At 36.9% G+C, this 19,625-nt stretch overlaps 1 protein-coding gene across 4 annotated transcripts in view; it reads left to right on the plus strand.

Moving 5' to 3' along the window:
* Positions 1-19,625, plus strand: part of SPOCK3 (SPARC (osteonectin), cwcv and kazal like domains proteoglycan 3) — a 224,430-nt gene that overhangs the window by 183,043 nt on the left and 21,762 nt on the right. For 3 of the 4 annotated variants that reach the window (XM_059817875.1, XM_059817874.1, XM_059817877.1), the window contains one exon: positions 18,998-19,117. The exons of the other annotated variant lie outside the window; for it this stretch is intronic. In XM_059817875.1, the coding sequence (XP_059673858.1) occupies positions 18,998-19,117 (120 nt within the window). The remainder of the gene's footprint in view (positions 1-18,997; positions 19,118-19,625) is intronic. 4 annotated transcript variants of the gene reach the window in all.

The following is a 19,625-nucleotide window of genomic DNA, read 5'->3' on the forward strand; positions in this document are numbered from 1 at the left end:
AGCAAATTTGTTTTTCTAGTGTCTGGAAGATAATAAAAACAAATTCCATTCCTTGGCTTTTAAATATTTTATTTCTTCTCAGCCTGTACAGGAAAACCAGTTTCTTGTGAAGTTTAAAGCTTTAATGAGTTTTTCTGTTTTATTTTTATGTTCTGAGGCTTAAACAATGATGTTATAATACCATTTTAAATTGCAAATGAAATGCCTTTGGGTTTGGTGGGCTGTCTGTTCTGATTGTAACTTCTCGTATCAACTTGGAAATTACAGGGTTCAATGTAATTTTTCTAAAAAGAAATCTTTCCACATCTCAAGTTACTGGCTAATTTCAGAAATTACTAGTTGGAGTTGTACTGAATTTTTTTTTACACACAAAGTTAAACTAGGTTACCATAATGGCAACTGCTGGCCATGCTACATCATGTCCTGCAACAAATTTATTTATTCTTCTTAGATTCTCATTTTTCACTTACTCATGTGTGATTATCAGTACACAACACTTTCAGCTGTCTTTGACTGTTCAACAAGTCTTTAGTCAGCTGTGGCAAAAGCTTAAAAGCGGCTGTAACCTTTTTGCATACACTGCAGTCCTGTAATCACTGCAGAATTAGTGGTGATGCTCTCTGCTGCTGCTGTCAGGGCTGAGCCAACAGAATGAATGCTGTGCTCTTCAACTGGTTCTGCACAAAGTCAGATACCTTTACTTTAATAAGATTTAAACATTAAGTATCAATAAATGTAATCTCATTAGGTTTTTCATTGAAGACCAGGAACACATAGCCTGTTCTGCCACATGTGCTGAGGTGCTGGTCTGTGGCACTGTGGCAAAGGAGCATGTATAGGGCCTGCTGTTCTCTGTCTTTGTCTGTGATTAAAATCAACTCCTTAATCCATTTTGGATTTATATTCTAGGGGCTACAGTAGGAACTGTTAAAAAAAAAACCCACCACAACACCCAAAAAACAAACCTGCAAGTGTCTTAACATTCTAGGAAGCTTGTAAGTCAAGTCTGCACAGGTGTTAAATCAAGTTAAATCAAAAAAGCTCCACAGTGGTCACATTTTAGTTGTCAAATATTATTTAAAGCAATTTCCTGCTGATCTAATACTGTAATTCAGTAATTACTGTATAGTATTACTCTAAATAAAATTCTCTATACTTAATGACCTTTTCAAAGTACTTACTACATCCAGTCCTACTTAAAACAATAAAACTATAAATTAGTCTTCCAGGTTTGACTTCAAATAATAACAAAGGTTGTCTGTGTTGTGTACAGTATGTTATAGGATTATGTTATATTTATTCTTCCCCATAGTTACCAACTCTTACTAATCCATGAGCAGACATAGAAATTTTTTTGTTGCTAAAACAGGAATTCAATATAAAATGAGACTAAACGAGCATTTTCCGATAAAAGTAGCTTGCATATAAAGAAATAATAGCAATCTTCGCTCATGAAGTAGAAACATATGTTGACGATGTCCATTTGTAATACATACAGACAGCAACAACTAAATAAAACGCCAAGTCCACTCAGACATTCAAGCAGTAGGCACACTATAGCCTTCAAATTACAACTGTCAAACCAGGAGGAAGGGTGGGCTTTGTGCAATAGAGGTAATGAGGTTTTTCTTATTCATTCAAGGGAAAACTGGCTTTACTGAAATCAGTGACAAAACTTCCACTACATGGAACCAGGATTTCTGCTTATTTAATGAAATAAGAGCTATGGAGAAGCTCTTAAACTTGGACCCACTACTCTGCAAGTAAATTTTCTTGGTGGTGGTACCTGCTATTGAATCCAGTAATCTCTGCCTGCACACATTTGCTGTGCCTTAGCTTCACCTTGCTAAACAGGAATCTGCTGTAGTCTGCAAGTCATTGAGGTGCAATATCAGCATCTTGAAACCGAGGCAATGAGCCATGCAGACCGGAAAGCAAAGTCGTTTTGAGCTCAGCACAGTGATAACAAAACCACATGGTTTTTTGACCGCAGTTGGTTCATGTGTGACTGTCAGTGCCTGTATCTTTAAAAACTACCTGAATAACCTAGTGATCCAGCTGGCCCAACAGAATATAATAGTTTTTCAGGACTCTGTAGTGCCATGTTAATGGTAATCACTGTCGAAGGAAGACCTGAGAGTATCATTTTAACTATTTTTGTGTGACCACCGAAAGTCAGATATGACTATGATGTATTTCTGCACATTTCTCTGTAGTTAATGATGGGTTTTCAGAACTACAAAATACTTTTAAGAGCATGGCCCACAAAAGGCAGAAGAGAAACATGCATAAAATTGAAGTTCAAAACCATAAAATATAGCGCTATCTGAATAATAACTAGAAAATTATGTTAAAAATCTTTTGACAGAGAACAGAAGAGTCTATGTGAAAAATTGACATAATTTCACGCTAAAATATTTCTTACTGTTCTTACTAGGATATCTTCAAAACCATTATCAATAGACATTTGATTATTTCTGAAAATAATTGAATACTGGTTTTGGTTTTAACTTTTAAAGCCTCAGCTACTGGTGCGTTATTTTCAGACTCTTTCTGACCAAATACTGATGTCACTGACAGTTTAAACAGTTTCATGAGTTCTGCAAACAGTACAGAACAGTGATGCCATTATTAGGGGTAATAGTAGTTTCAAAGTCTCAGATGCAGTGGTGAAGAGGTTCACAGTTGATGACATTTGACAGTTCTTTTCAGCTGTAGGCAGCGGTGCTGATAATCAGCACATCCAGCTAGTTCAAATACCTTTCATGCTTTATGATTAACAAGCAAAATTATAACTGAATAGATTACTGCTTGGCATTTCTAATTGTCCATACTCTTTTGTCTTGAAAGGTCCTTAATCACCGTATGGAAAAGCTATGTACATTCTTATTGTATAGATTTTGTCTACAATACAATTTATTGTATAGAATTTTTTCCCAAAAAATAATGTCATATTTCTTTAAGCAAAAAGGTTCCGTTTTTTATTTTCTTTCAGTGCACTATAACTTACGAAATGTCATTTTTCATTGAAAAAAAGTCAACAAAATTGTTTAAACAACCACCAAGATGTCTGTGGATTAGTGTTAGCATTCCCTTCCTCTTCAAAGGACAAGTAGTTGGTCTAGACAGCACCAAAGTAGGGATGAAGTTCTGGCTGTACTGAAATCAGCAATAATTTTACTACAGATTTCAATATGATGAGAATTTCTCTAAATGTGAGAAAATATTCCAGGATCCTCAACATACCCTAATATCGTAAGAAGTTTGCTTAAACGCATATTGGTCATTGTTAGCAATATTAGCTTTGTTCTGTGCTGCGTACGTATGGTGCTAATTTGTGCCTGCTGTAAGCAGCTCCTGTCAAAAACTTTTGTATTTGCAAAATAGCTATGCAGATAGTCTGCATGCAGGTAGACTGCAGCTTGAAAAGAAGCGTTTCCTAAAATACGTCATGATACTGAGACTGATCCCTCATGGTGCTTGGTTTGGATCTGGAATTGTTTAATGTCACAGAGCACCTCAGTTTACTCTGTGTGTTAAAGATTCTCTGTAATACACCCATCTTATATGAGGATTGCAAACATATGCGGATGACTTGATGGTTTTCTTTGGAGCTGAGTCCTTCTGAGAATGACCATTTCTTGTCTGTGGTTTGCACCAGATGAGCTGATGGCTCTACAGGTAACGTTGATATCTCTCAGAGATGAGAGAAACAGTCAGAAAGTTGGGTGTCTCAGTGAAGACTTGGACATGTTTTCAGGACTTAAGAACAGCTGGTTAATGTTAAGCTAGCATTGTATTTTGTATTCAATGTATTTGTACTCTTTTGTTTCTAGTTTTATATCTAAAAGCATGACCTGAAATTTTATTTTAAAGTTTGTGGATTTTTTTTATTACATGTGCCTTGGGTTGAGGCCACCAAGAGAGAAACCAGATTAATTTTATAGATTCGTATCTGGCTTTAGAAATCCCTTGTGCATAAGTAGTTGGAGACCAGGCAAATGCTTGTTCTGTTGTTATGTGCTTCACTATGCATCCACTTCTTCCCATTCTTGGAGACTGAGTACTGGGCTAGATGAGCCTTCGGTCTGACGTACTGTTGTCACTCTTACGTTCTTCCGTAACCCGCACAGACCATGTCTTGTCAGGGGCTAAGTTTTGAGAAGTTGGTTCCAGTGTTTATAGGCCACATCCATTTTACAAAAAGAAAATGACTGGAGATGCTGCCTGTTTACCTGGCTCAGGTAAACAGGAGAGTCTCATAAATACTGATACAGAATTCTATCACTATCCTGTTGTGTTGGCTACAGAGCAATTTCTTAATAGGGTTTGCAAATTGTGCTTCGTAAGTTGACCCTTATGGGATCACAAATAGATAGTGACGAGATTTCAGGAGGATCTTGATCAAGCAGGCCATCTCTCCTTGTCCTTTCGTAAAGATGAAGTCTGTATTTCCTTGAAACATGAAATCTGCAGATAGTCAGAAATGATCAGGTTCTTCATTACCCATTTAAATTCTGTGAACTCAAGACATCTCTGAGCCATGGATCAAGCCGGGGGAGAAGGCATACTGCGAAAATATCGCTCTTTCCACAGCATCTATGAATAGCTGCTCTTGGAGACAAGACATGAGGCTTGATAGAGTTTTGTCTCAAATTGGAATACATACCATAGTTCTTGTTCAGCTACTACAGTGTTCCCAAGGAACACTGTGCATTTCCTAGATGCTGTAGGAGGTGTATAGATACCAGAAGAATGCACTGAGCCATTTGGAGACCAAACATGCATCTTAAAAAAAAGAACTGCCATCAGTGCTCACTTGACAGGATATGTTAGAGCAGAAAAGCATAGTTTAAGCTTTTGAAAAAGCACATGCTGTTGCTAGGTTCAACTGGCTATCTGTAGCGTGTCTACATGCATGGACCCTGATCTGTAATAGGAAAACAACAACCCTGGGGTTAGAATCCAGTCTGCTCAGACAAAACCTGTATTATCTCAGTACATCAGTCAGTAGAACAGGTTGAAAAAAATGAATATTTTGATGAAAAAAGGAAAGCTTTCTTGCTGGAAATTTTTCCCCATTTTCATTAATTCTATCTTGACAATTTTATTTTGAAAGAAGGGTGCCAACCTCTGGAAGTCTTATTTTCTCTTCCGCTGTAGAAAGTTGAAAGCTTTACTAAGGGTAAACTTATATAAACTATTTATTTAATAACTGCTTTATGATGAAGCAGTTTATTAGGATACTCAGTTCATCTTCAGCATTGCAGTTCAGCATCTCCCCTGAAGAATGGTGTTAAATCTGTCCCTTAAACTAAGAGAGCACCCAAAATGTATTTCTTTTCTGAATGTTGTCATGCCCTGTGAAATAGTTCAGTGACCATTAACGTGCTCTGGAACCATTTCTTTTTATACTGAACATGACATGGTCTCCATTTCTGGGCCGCAAACTTTGGGTGAAGGAATACGGGAGAGCACATAAGGGTATATTTTCACTGTCAAATTATGTAGCTCATTGGTTTGCTCCTTGGCTCTTGTCATTGGTTATCCACACTATTAGTTGACTGCCGAACTCTCTGCTGAGGTAAAGTAGCTGTTCCCCTTTCACATGTACCCCTGGGAATAGTTTTCTCCATGGACTTTTTCCTGCAGACTATATGAATGAAAAAGCAACAGATTTATAGTCCTTTAACTTGCAAATTGTATCCTGTCAGACAATGTACCCTCCAATATTTTCACACACCCACATGCCTCACTCACCAGTGCGTGCTTCTCATATCCTCCTTTCTTATTTATAAAACAGCATTTTGAGTAAGTTTCCCCTTCCTCTCAAAAATAATAATTGTAATTCAGTAGGGCCACTGTTGATAATGTAGAATTTTTGGATTTAAAAGATATATAGGAATAACAACATTAGAAATTACCAAGGCTAAATAAATTCTTATCTCTATGAATATTCATATATATCTCATAAAAATTCTCTAATCTGCATCAGACATTCAGGAACAATCCATTTGGTGTTCAGTGCATAGTCTAGCAAAACATAATTGCACTTTGTTAACATATTTCATGTATGCATGTATTAACATTTCAGATATTTGTACCCTAATCGTATCTTTTTAAAATCATTACTTTCTTCATTTCTCCTTCAACTTTTGATTAGTGAATTTGTGTGGAGACACAGCTGCAGATTACATTTACCTAACTAGAGTTCTAATTTCAGTGAGGTGGTGGTATAGTATAGTAGAGTTTGCATCTCAGTGCATATGATTCCTGTGCCAAGGCGAGTGGGTCCTGCTGTTATATTACTGATACAATGGATTGACTGCCATAGTTTTCCTCTGTAGTAGAGAAAGAGCTTGTCTACCTCTGATGGCCTCACTTTAGGAAAGACACAACTAATTAGCTAAATTGGAGTGATTCCACCTTCTCAGTCCTCACTGAGAGGTCTACAGGCAACTGTGCTCTTCGATGCACAATTTTAAGTGACTAAGAGCAAAGTTAGCAATTAAGCATTCAAGAAGGACACACAAACAATTGGTTAAGTACAAAGTGGTTTAAAGCATCAGATCACAATGTAAATATGAAAAGAAGAAAACTGCTGCAATGCCAGCCTTAAATCTGTCAGACTTTAGTGGGATCCAATGTGATGTAAAATTCCTTTATGCCAGACACTTGCAGAACAGAGTTTAGTTAATTTCCATTCCGTTCTGCTATCCTTCCCTGCAAGAGAAAAGGTGCAAACCAGTAGACAGCCCTACCAAGGCATAATGGTAATATTGTCTCACAATAGAAAGGTCCATCAGTCCCTTCCAGGTTCTGTGCGCAGAATTACCTGGTGTGGTGGACCTTTGAAGCCTCTTATCAGCACAGAATATTTCTGATTTCAGAAAATGTCTAATTTGAAATATTGAAATTTCTTTATAAAGACCATTGTTCAGTGATCTTTTTATCCTTGTCTACTAGGTTTCAAGGGCTTTTATGACAAATGCAAAAAAGTCTTTGTGGGACCCTGTCAACCTTGTTCTTGAAAGGAAGAAAATGTCCTGAGTTTGTACCAGAGCTGTGTAGTGCTTTCAGGAATCCTTGAAACTGAATTCGGAAAACTACCTCACCTTTGGGGTATGATTGGCTGGAAAGCTTTCACCACTAAGAAAATTGTTGTTCTGTCCCTGTTTGATGCTTCCCATATCTTCTGTTATATGAAATACTGGATTCAATTGTATATATAAAAATACTGGGGAATGAAAAAATTTTGGAATTTAGCAAGTTACAGTGGAGCGTCTCCTTGCTATCTAACTTCTTTTGCTGACTATCTAGCTTCATAAGTATGCAATTTACAGATGAATAACATAATTTTCATCTTCAGAAATTAATCGCTCAGAATAACAGAGCATGATGAGAAATGATAACCGATACTAAATGTTAGCAGCAGTTAGCAAAGGAAGCCATATATATTGACTGCCCTCCAAAAAATAAGTTAACAAATTCCACAATAGGTCTGTGATACTTCTGACAGATTAAAAAATTGCTATTGTCTTATTTAATTGCAGTATTTTAGTAAGTTTACATGTTTTAAGTTGAAAATAGTATCTTAGCACATAAATTCTGTATGTTGTGGTTACTACTATTTTTTCTGCACTCAGAAATGGTCATTATATTTAAATGTGAGGTCTTTAAAACTGTGAGGACACAAAAATAAGATTTATTTCATGAAAATTTAATTTAATTGAAATAATTTTACATTTTAGGAAAGATTAATCATGAGCAGAATGTCTCTATGGAACATTAATTTGGGGCAGTAAGAATAAGCAGCTGCAGTTCCCTGATATGGTATCTGCAGCATTTACATTAATTACCTCATAACATAGACTAACTGAAGTAGAAAATTCATTACGTTTAGTTAAATAGTAAGGAAATCAGAATGCTTTTATTTGTTAATTTCAAGGTATCTTCCTAAAATCATTGGCCCTAGAGGTAACAGATGGCTAATAAACTTCATGAGCTTATAAAAATAGAAATATACACATGAAGTTTTTTAATTTACATCCTTTTTTTAAAAAAAAAAGTTCTGATTATACATATGGGACTGTAAAAAGATGACTGAAATGACTGTCCCATCCTTTAGTTACAAGTTTGAAGGGCTTTTTGTCCTTCAGCCAAATTTATTGGGTTTTGCAACCACATTTTTTTTTGCCATGTGTTATTCTTCCCATTTGTGACAGAGATGATACAGAGCTAGAAATGCTGCTGTATGTTGCAGGAATTGTAAGGCCATTTGCATACAATTTTAGTTCTGGTGTTCGTAGACATTTAGAGTTAGCCAAATAGGGACTAGCCCTTAGTCTGGAGCCAGGAATTTTCAGTTCGAGCGATCAGTTCCTCAGGGCTAAATTCATAAACCTATGCAGAATGACAGCCTTGCCAGAGTACTGACGCTGCGTAGGTACGCTTTATATAATGTTCCAGTCTACTGTAATAGATACTGTCTTTAAAGGCAGCACTGAATTTTGTTGGCAGTATTAGGGTTACCGTATTTTCACACAGAGCCCTCTGGAAGAGAAACACATTTAAGTGCACATACTGGATGTGCAGTTAATCAGTGCATCTCAGATGCATAAGATTTACTGCAGCCATACAGTAGTAGAGGAATGGTAGGTAATGCATTGAAAGGGCATTGGACTACGTAAGCATCAGCTGTGGACTGCTCTAAAAAAATCCTTCTTGCAGTTGAGTCGGATTTGTTGCTGTAACCAGGTTTCTGGATGTCTAGCAATCCTAGACAGATAGGCACAATCCTCAAGTTACAGCATGAGAAAATGCTCTTAGAATCATAGAATCGTTTAGGTTGGAAAAGACCTTTAAGATCATCAAGTCCAACCTTAAACCTAACCCTGCTAAGTCCACCAATAAACCATGTCCCTAAGCACAACATCCACACATCTTTTAAATACCTCCAACTGACGGTGACTCAACCACCTCCCTGGGCAGCCTGTTCCAATGTCTGACAACCCTTTCAGTGAAGAAGTTTTTCCTAATATCCAATCTCAACCTCCCCTGGTGCAACCTGAGGCCATTTCCTCTTGTCCTATCACTCCTCACCTGGGAGAAGAGACCAACACCCACCTCTCTGCAACCCCCTTTCAGGTAGTTGTAGAGAGCGATGAGGTCTCCCCTCAGCCTCCTCTTCTCCAGACTGAACAACCCCAGTTCCCTCAGCTGCTCCTCATCAGACTTGTGCTCCAGACCCCTCACCAGCTTTGTCGCCCTTCTCTGGACACGCTCCAGCACCTCAATGTCTGTCTTGTAGTGAGGGGCCCAAAACTGAACACAGGATTCCAGGTGCAGCCTCACCAGCACCGAGTACAGGGGCACGATCACCTCCCTACTCCTGCTGGCCACACTGTTTCTGATACAGGCCAGGATGCCATCGGCCTTCTTGGCCACCTGGGCACACTGCTGGCTCATCTTCAGCCGGCTGTCAGTCAACACCCCCAGGTCCTTTTCTGTGGGGCAGCTTTCCAGCCACTCATCCCCAAGCCTGTAGCGTTGCGTTGTTGTGATCCAAATGTAGGATTTGGCACTTGGCCTTGTTGAACCACATACAGTTGGCCTCGGCCCGTTGATCCAGCCTGTCCAGATCCCTTTGCAGAGCTTTCCTGCCCTCAAGCAGATCAACACATGTTGCCCAGCTTGGTGTTGTCTCTTGTACTTTTCAGGGAAAACAGTATAGAGTTATAAGATAGTAGATGACAGTATATAGTTCCTTTTAAAGAGGGGTAGTTTTTCATATAGTGAAGAACCTTCATGTGAATAGCATGATGATCACAGGACATGAATGACTGGGCACTGCCCTGACCAAACTGATGTAATTAGAGCTGCTTTTAGCAGATGGTAAGACTGAATGACTTCTGGAGTTCCCTTCTAACATAAATTATTCTGTGAGTCTGTGATCATAGGTAGTGGTTCCAATACATAGAAAAAGTTGGGATAATCAGAAGTCTTGCTTTAGCACACACTGATTGTTAAGTTACTGATCTCACATGGAGTAATTCCTAGTTTGCTGTAAGAGGTGGTTGATGTGTACCCTGTTCTTCGAATTGTCCGTATACTCTCTGTATATTTACTTTTTTGTTATTTTACTATATACATGAATTTATTAATATAGTTCTGCCCATTGCATGAGATTGTATGTGCTGGGGATGATCTTCTGCAGTTCTGGTTGTAGGGAGTGTGTATCTTGAAACACATGATAGAGTTGTGTGGCAAGTACAACCACATGATGCAATAGTGGGGTGGTACATTGTGTCTTGGAAGTGTGCCTTCTGGCAGGGCAAGGTGCTTCGTATCTCACTCTGAAACAAAGCCTTAATCTTTCTCCTGCAACTTAATCCCACTGGCCATATTGTCAGTAAATTGTAGTTTTCAGGCTGACTGACCATTAGTGGATTTGGGAATGGAAGTGTCATGTTATGTCATGTTATGTCATGTAAAGACTTTAGGAATGTTCTGGCTGCGGGGCCTAAAAGGCAACAGATCAATGGCTGAGTTCTACACTTAAATTACTGTTAAAGTGTGTGCTAATAATTTCCTTAGGTTTATATAGCTTCCTTCACAATTGTCAGGCCTTCTGCTCTTAGAATTGAATATTGAACTGAGGTCTGCTGCTGAAAAAGTAGGTGAAAGTATCTCTTCCTGAAGTCAACGGAGACATAGGTTCTATCTACAGCCTTGTGATCCCATATATTATTGTGAATGATGCTACATAGTGTGGGGTATGTTTATTGCTTCTTTTTTTTCCTAAATCAGTTTTTGACCCTCCACTTAACAAAAGCTATTCCTTAATACAACAGTATTTCAGTGTGCTTATGATGTCAGTATGGTAATGATTTACACTTGTTAAACTACAAATAATATTATATGTATGTCTCTGTGTGTTTATATAAAAAGTATATACACTGTTAAAATAACTTGTTTTCTGTTCTGTCAGAAAGCTAAGACTGGTTTAAATATGTTAGGGAATTTAATCCATTATGCTAGTCCCAAAATATGTTCTGCATGTCTTTATAGCTTTCAGTAGCACTATTTTTACTTCTTCATCAATTAGCTTGAATTGAAAGGCACTGAAAGAACACATACTGATTAGCATTTTCAAATATGCTACTTCCAATCAGTAAATTATATTCAAATGCCAACACAAACTGTAACATTTACTGTATGTGAAAACAAATTGAACAGTTGGTTCCACCTAACATTTAAGTAATATTTATTATAAAGAGATTTCTGGATTGGGTATCTATAAGTTTTCAGATCCTTTCATTTTTTGCATAGACGTATATGTTGGTTTTAAAAGAGTCAGTTTTATTACTTCAAATGGCAGGAGACTCCAGTAAACTTTGAGCTAGTGACTTCATTTTACCACATACTAATTCTCTTAATGGCTACTAGAATTGATTGTAATAGCAGGAATGCCTTGCATTGGCATTAGACAAAAACAGAAGTACTTCTTGGCAGGTTCCTGAGTGGATTCATGTGATTTAATATGCATTTTTTGATTACTGTCTAACCTTCTCCAACCTTTACTGTCTGTCTTGCACCATTAAAGATTCATCTCCCAGTCTATCAGGTGAAATAATAGTCTGAATAGATCTGAATTACCTCATCTTGACCTATTTTAAATCAGTACAGACTAGTGCATACAATAATTTCAGCAGCATGTATCTTTAGTAGCTGATCACCGGGACGAAAAGTCCCTAAGCATATTCTAGAATGCATCAACCCAGTAATTAATATATTTTTTTCATCATATAGCGTAACTCTGAGCAAGCACGTTTCAATGGCAAATAGCATTCTAGCGAACGGAGTGTTAGGCTGATCCTCTCTGTTACAGAATAGAAGGTGTATTCACATAAATATCTGTGAATTAAGGTGGAGTGCTGAGGCAGGTACTGTACTGAGACAGAATACAGATCAGAAACAAAGCCAAATGTAGACATTTTCAGTAAATATACCTGAATTTTTTTGTGACTTAAGATTTTACTTAAGCATAACTCAGGGTTAAGTTGTGCAGCCCAGCTCCTCTGAAAAAAAAATTGTTTATAACTGTGATAATGTCTGAGTATTGTTCTCCACTTCTTATGACTTTCTGAAAGCTGCTTTTTAGACTGAAGTCTTTTATATCTGTTCTCTGTTCATCTGAATGTTCTTAGAAAGTGAACAAAAGTTATTGATAAGTTTGTGTGTGAGTGGGAATTAAATTGTTTATTTTACTATTTTAAGTTATTTTGCTACTTCTTTCCTTTTATATGTCAAAACAGGAACAAAAATCTGAAGTGTGCTAAGTGCTTTGAGAAAAAACTTTTACATAGTTGAAGTTATTTGACATTCAAAATCATATCTTTAACATGTGGAAGATGTTAGAAAGGATTTTATACTTTTATAATAACCCATGTGATAGGAATCTTCAGTTTGTCTGTATATGTATGGCTGACTTGATACATGGAACATTAAATGGGATTCTTTCTCTAGTCTGAGGCCCTCAGTTTACTCAGAATGTACAAATACTGCCTTAGTCATTTTGGCCACAGTATAGAAATATGACTTTATTATGAAACAAAAAGGAAGGGAAAATTCCATAGTAATGTAATATTATATTAAGAAGCAATATGGAACCTGTATACTAATTTGATACAGAAATGCTTAAAGAGCTGATAACAAATGAAGCTAATAGCACCACCATTTTTTATTCTTTGCGTGACCTAACAAATTCTATCATTTTCCAGCAATTTTAATCATATATGTTCATGGGCACTGATACATTTGGCAAACATCAATGCACTTTTTAGCATTGCTTCTATATATGCAGCATTCTTTTTCTACTGGACTGGATGTGTGAGCAATTAGTCTATACTTATACTTTGTGTGGGCAGAAATATCTCTTGTTACCAAAAATCGCTTGTCCATATTGACTCAGGTACAATGAAGTCATTGCTGTCTATCCTCTAAGTATGTTTTTTTTCATAAATGAATTTGCTAACTAAAAACCTATGAAAAAATGGAGGGTAGGTTTCTCTAACTTTTGATCAGCTCTCCTTGCTTTATGCTTCTTAAATAAGGCAGTAACGTATTTATCACATGTATTTTTTTGATCATGAATTGGCTGTTAAGTAATCTGAACTTTGTATATTTTGTTTTATCATCTTTTCTTTCTGTTGTGCTATGACAATTGGATGCTTCCTACTTTTTAAAGTTTAAGCAAAGCATATTTTAATTTCCAAATAATTTTCAAATCATTTCAGACACAAGTTGTATTACGGGCTGTCTGGTTCACCGAAACTGTAAGATGTTCTATAGAATAAATAATCTTGCCCTGGGCTGATGCACAATGTAACACCATTGTGCTGTGATCAGTTCACTACTATACAAGCCCAGTTCAAGGTATTGGCGAAAGAAGGAAAAGACTGGGATGGCAGGCTGCAGCGGGAGCAGAATCCTAGCCTGAGCTGCCCATCCCACAGTTTCTCTGGAGATGTCTCTGCTACTCCCATGGAAGAGATAAGGTAGTGAATCAGAAGTAGTGCCAGTGACAGCTACTTTCCTGAAACAGTAATCTGTGTGTACCCGAGACAAGGATGGGAACAAGAACAGAAAGCTGCTCTACATCCTGTCCCGCACCTACTTCTCACCGTGGCTGCATGTTATCCAGACATTGGCCCCTTCCTTTTCCAGGGCAGGAAGCATAGGAAATTGAGAGGACAAGCAGAAAGCACAGGATTTTTTTAGGAAGGGAGAGAAAAGGTAAGAGGAGTTTATCCAAAAGTCTCACAACAGTGAATCCTCCCCACGTCTCATTTAACCTTGCTTAACATTAAAGCTGACAGGCCCATCACCACTTCCCAAAAAGTTCTTGTGCTACTTCCCAGACTTACTTTGCCCCATTTTGTTTTCTTTTATCACCAAAAATATTTTCTTCCTGAAAAGAGATTTTTTAAAAATTGGACTTTTTGCAAGGCGATAAGACTTGAGACAGCTCTGTTCAGCAGATGGATGGAGAAACATAGAACATTTCAGGCCATATTTATTATGCAAGTCTATTTGATGTTTGCACTACATGTGTAAGTTCTTAAGGCAAAATTGCCCCCTAGACTGTACCTGAGTACGGTACTTGCCCTGTAAGCCAGAAATTATGATGTTTTCATAACTTGAGAATGACTGCTCAATGTGCTGCTTACACTTGTTGCAGAGTGGTGAGTATTCTGATCAGATTGATCCAAATTAAAAAAAAGTTACGGTTTGAATCAACATTAAAACAAGTGGTATTCATGATGTATTAGGTTATGGTAGCCCCCATTCTTATGAATAAGTTCAAACCATAGTTGTAAAGCACAATCATACAAAAAGCTGTTAAAGAATAACATTGATCTTGAATGGTCCTGGAATTTGCTTTTAGTTCATGCATACCGTACAAAAACACTGTAATGGAAATTTGTAAAATATGGCTTCTGCCATATAACATTAGAGTTATATTCAGTTTTGCAATTTGCTATGCGTACATATGGCAGCTGTAGAGCAGCTTACAGATAATTTTCCTAATGTAAGAACATGCAAAAAAGCTAATACACAATTTCTGGTTCTATGTGTTTATAACTTAACATGGAAACAGGTTCATGCAAAGTGGGCTATTTCATGTACTGTGTTAATACTAATTAAATTTATTTGGAATATCTTCAAAATATCAATCATATTATAATTATAAGTACAATATTTGAAGCAGTAAATATATTAATGTTTAACCCCAAACCTGAAAATACTATAATTTTAGAGCTTTTTTAATTCATATAAATATATAATTTTAATGAAGAAAATATTAAGCAAATTTAATGTTAAGAAGTTTACTTTTTAGATGCCACATGAATTGCTACTTATATAAAATATAAGCACCATTGTCTGTGAAGAAAGCAGTGTATGTGGTGGTTCTTTGTGTCAAATTTTGGCACACATGTCTGTATGGAGATAGGACCAAACTGGGGTTTTACTACCTGATTTGGGAACTGTCAGAAGATTCAGTCTTTTCCTTTGAGAGAATTACCCTGGTTGGGGTAATGAGTGCAGCTTTCCTGCCACTGTCATGGCTTAAGTAGTCAAAGCACCTTGTACGTAATAACTTGGGAGATCTTGGCCCAGAGGTGCTCAAATGCTAATCTCTAACTACAGAAATAGCTGTACTACTTTAAAGATCTATTTGCCACTACTAATACCATATGTTCTTACATACTTAGGTAAATCTGTTTTCTGCTTTGTCATATTCCAGTATAAAATACCATGTTCTAATAAGGTCTCTTTTTTATATATCTTTTTTTTAATTCCTATGTCAGGATAGTACTGGCTTTTTTTTCCCAATAATCACAATAGAAAAAACTGAATTATTTTCATCAAATTGTTTTATGTTTCTGAAATGCTTCAAACAATATAATGTAACAGAATGTTTAGAGAGGACCATATGCAAGAGTAATCATGGAAGTGAATTAATACTGACATCAGATGATAGGGAATTAACCTTAAGTAGCCTCAATCAAAACCACTTAACAGGAACCGTGAAATGAAAAATACATTCTTAATTATTTTTTTTTTCTTATTATTCTGCTATTTTAATGTTAGGATATCTAAATCTTGAAAAGCATTCTGGAAAATAGTAAGTATACTGAAATCTGAAACTTAAATTTCTCAATGGAAAATTCCAAAATAGAGGAAAAGAAGAAAAGGGTGGGGGTAGGGGGGTGGGAACCAGAAAAAAAAATCCAGTGTATTTTACTTCCCAGCAGTCAAAATTAAATTGCATGATCAGTTGTTATTTAACCAGCTCAAAATTTTAACATATTGTAAGCATCCTGTGGAAAAGAAATGATTAATAGAAAGTTTCATAGCAAGAATTCTAATTTGCTGGCTGTTTCTACCATTTAAATCTTTTTCTGAGATGCTAGTAAATGACCTAAATGTTCTTTGATAAAAAAACTGTGATACTCAAATATTGAAATAGGAGACATTGTTATAAATGCATGCTTTAAATCCTTGTTGAGAACACAGTTTGTCCATGTGAATTATTAAGTATGTGGATTAGTGTAGTTCTGCTGCATCTCTTGTGTATATTTCACATATAGAAGACAACTGCTTTTACTTGACATAATCCAAATGTCATGAACCAAAAATTCACTGTGCATTTAAATTAATAATACAGTAAACGTAATTACCTGCCATGTTTGAGAGCACTTGAGTAGCTATGGGGTGGAAAATAGTCAAATGACAGTTTTAATCAGTTTGTTTGCATTGCCTTGATTTTTGAAGGTCATCTATTCCCATGATAAAGTTATCAAAATCATTAAAATGAACCAAAAATTATTACAATTTGATCATTCTTTGTTTTGAATAAAAAACATAATTTCAATTGTCAAGCAAAGTTTGGGAAAAGCGTTATAAGAAGTTGAAGTTGGAAGAATGCCCCTAATCTGAGATGTGATATGGGATGTGTCTGATGCCCAAAATGTGCCGTATGTACCTTCCATTTTGAAAGGAATGCAATTCACAGGAGCACAGAAAATGTCATTTTATGTCATATTGCGCATGACAGTGGCTAGTACCAGATGCTGAAACAGCAAGCTCTATTTTATTCTTATACCTAACAGCCAAAGAGGTACTCCTTTTCTTAGTGCTTTGTTTTTACACCTTAATGAGCTTAGGAGATGATTAGCTTCAGCGTGTCTATTTGTCTGCTTCTACAGAAAAGAGGAATTAATACATTCTCTCCATCATGCAGTTGCCATGTGCACCTTTCTGTTAATGTTATTCAAGCTAAGCTTTTACTTGTAGCTGGCACTTCCTCATGCTCTCCCTTTTATATGTATACACACACACGCACGCGCACACATTTATATGCATATAGGTGTGTGTCTGTGCCTGTAAATGAGCTTATATGCTGGCTCTGAGTAGGTCAGCTCAGCATCAGAGGTTAATCAGAGTAGCACTGCATATAGACAAGTTAGAAGTAGATGAAAACAGCCAGGTCAGTGCACCACATTAATGTAGCTATGTTATTTCTGGGATCTGTGGTGGTATTACACAGTGTTGTGCAGGGCAGATAAATCAAAGCGGTTAGATGGCAGGTCAGGTGCCCCTAATGATTGTGCTGTTCTCCATACGCTTTGATTCCATTCTAAAAGTCTGTCTTTTAAACCAAGGGAGGGTAGTTAGAGAAGGGAATAATATTTTTCTATTCCCCCTTTAATGGGAGGGGAAATTAAAGACAAGCAGGGAGTCCCAAATTAATATCTGATTCTTTATGCTGACCTGTCAGCTGGTGCAAGGATTGGTAGAGGAAGGTGTCATTGTAACGTAGAAATCCCACAAGTTTGAGTTGTGATATGTAGTCTTGGCTCAGGAGACCATTTTCATCTAGTTGTTGCGATATGATGTTTTTTGAGCATACGCGCCCACATGTCATTAAGAAAAATTTTTCCCCAGTTCCCTATCAAATTATCAGAAAAAAATTTGTTCTATTACTCATGAGAAAAGCACAATACAAGTTTTATAAAAAATATCAGTTCATAATATATGCAAACGTACATACAGATTGCATGTAAGTCTTTCATGGAGAGAATCGAAGTCTCAAGAGAGACTTCAGCAGAGAACGAATAAACAAATGCTTAGATGCCTGCTGTTGTACAGGCATTGATAGTTGTTGACATAATGACATATTTCAATCTTACTCTAAAATACAAATAGGTGTTTCACAGTGTTGTTCAATTTAATGAAGTGCACTGAAAGCTATGTCACCAAATATTATGGATTGCTACATAATAAAGGAAAAGTAAGCCGAACTGGAGATTTGTTTTCAAGAGTGTCGTTGTGAAGCTCTGCTAAATTAGGTATGAGGTCTTCAGATTGTAGCTTAGCCAGTTACTGGTAGACCTGGAAAACAATCCTGATTTGGAAGTGATACCTGTTGACAAGGGCAGTGGAAGGTATTTTGTTACCGTGGGAAGCATACATCCAGTGCCTTTCCCGCTTTTGTCGTCTTCCAGATCCTATTATTTCTCTTGTCTTCTCCCAGCTACTCTCAAACACAGGAAATGGGAAAACAGAATTCTGGAAGGGATATCTGCTTGCTCCAAGCATACCTTTTCTTTGTCTTCTCCAGCAGCTTAATAGTGAAGGTGACTACGCCTCCTCACTGCACATTTCTATTATCTGCTTCTGCTGCTGGCTTCAATACTACCTACCAGTACTGTACAACACTTCAGCCAGCCTGCTACTAATCTTCTGCTCTTGGTGCTACAGCTGGTCTCTCTGGTCTTGAGTGCTTTTCTACCTTTGCTGTTTCTGGTCAAAGAAGCCATCCTTTGCATCACCAAGTGGCTGTACGATTGCCTGTTTGCAGTTAGGTGCTCACGAATGTTGGCTTGTAAAACTACATTCAATCAAATAAGCTTTCAGGACACTCCTGAAGCACCTTCTCTGTCCACCCTATTTCCTCTTTTCATGCTTTGGCGTAGGAAAGCAGGTTGGGTGTTCCTGCATTATCTGCCTAAGTCACATCTTTGACCTGTTCTGGTAGGGCTTTTGTTACTATTGCCTTAATGAACATAGAAATGAAATTCCAAAAGACTGTCATGGGTGTCTCTGCCATTCAGCCTCATCTACAGTGAGATGTGAAAATATCTGTGCTAGAATTGTTTAGAGTAGTTTGCAGCAGTTTGCAAATGACATTTTTAATTTTTTTATATATATAATAGTTCATAATTGCTTTATATATCAGGCATGTATTTCTGAGGACCTTAACTGGGTTTTGAAGGCATACCTAAGTAATGAAACTGAACTGTATGAATTAAAGCTGTGGAACATATTTATATTATTTTATGTGTTTTACTTTTTTTAGCATAGTTTGAAAAGTTCTATCTAGCATCCAGGAGAAAAACATTAAACCACTCTGCATTTTGTTTTTCAGTGTGCAGTGACCTGGAATTCAGGGAGGTTGCAAACAGATTGAGAGACTGGTTTAAGGCACTTCATGAAAGTGGAATTCAGAATAAGAAGACTAGGATTGTTCAAAGGCCTGAAAGAACCAGTAAGAGATTTCTGCTTGTCTTATTTGATGTTCTCTTTGATACTTCTGTACTTTTGTATTTCCATTGCTAAGACTTGCCTTATTCTCATGAGATTTAAATAGGCATGTGTACAAAACCATAACTTTGTGCTTTTCTAAAGTTAATTTCTTATTTATGGCTTAGTACTGATACAAGATGTTCACTTTAAACTTTCACCATTATTTGGCAGGACTCCTGCTTGTAAGAATGTATGGCAGCTACCATTCACAATGCTTTCATTTGTGAATGCTACCAAATTGTCTATTTGATAAGAGTTTGATAATTAGCTGCTGTATAAGGAGACAAAACAGAAGAAACAAGTAGGGATTTTGAGCAACTTTTCGATGGCAAAAAATGAGTTGCTGAATGGCTAGCACCAAGAAACAATGTGCAGGAGCTGTAATTATGTGTGACCCATCGTTGCTAGTTGATGCCACTGTAGGTACTGGTACAGAAAAACACATGGAAAAAAAGCTAGTAAGTAAAAAG

The sequence above is a fragment of the Gavia stellata genome, chromosome 5 (genome assembly GCF_030936135.1).
Source record: "Gavia stellata isolate bGavSte3 chromosome 5, bGavSte3.hap2, whole genome shotgun sequence".
In the NCBI taxonomy this organism is placed as follows: Eukaryota; Metazoa; Chordata; class Aves; order Gaviiformes; family Gaviidae; genus Gavia; species Gavia stellata.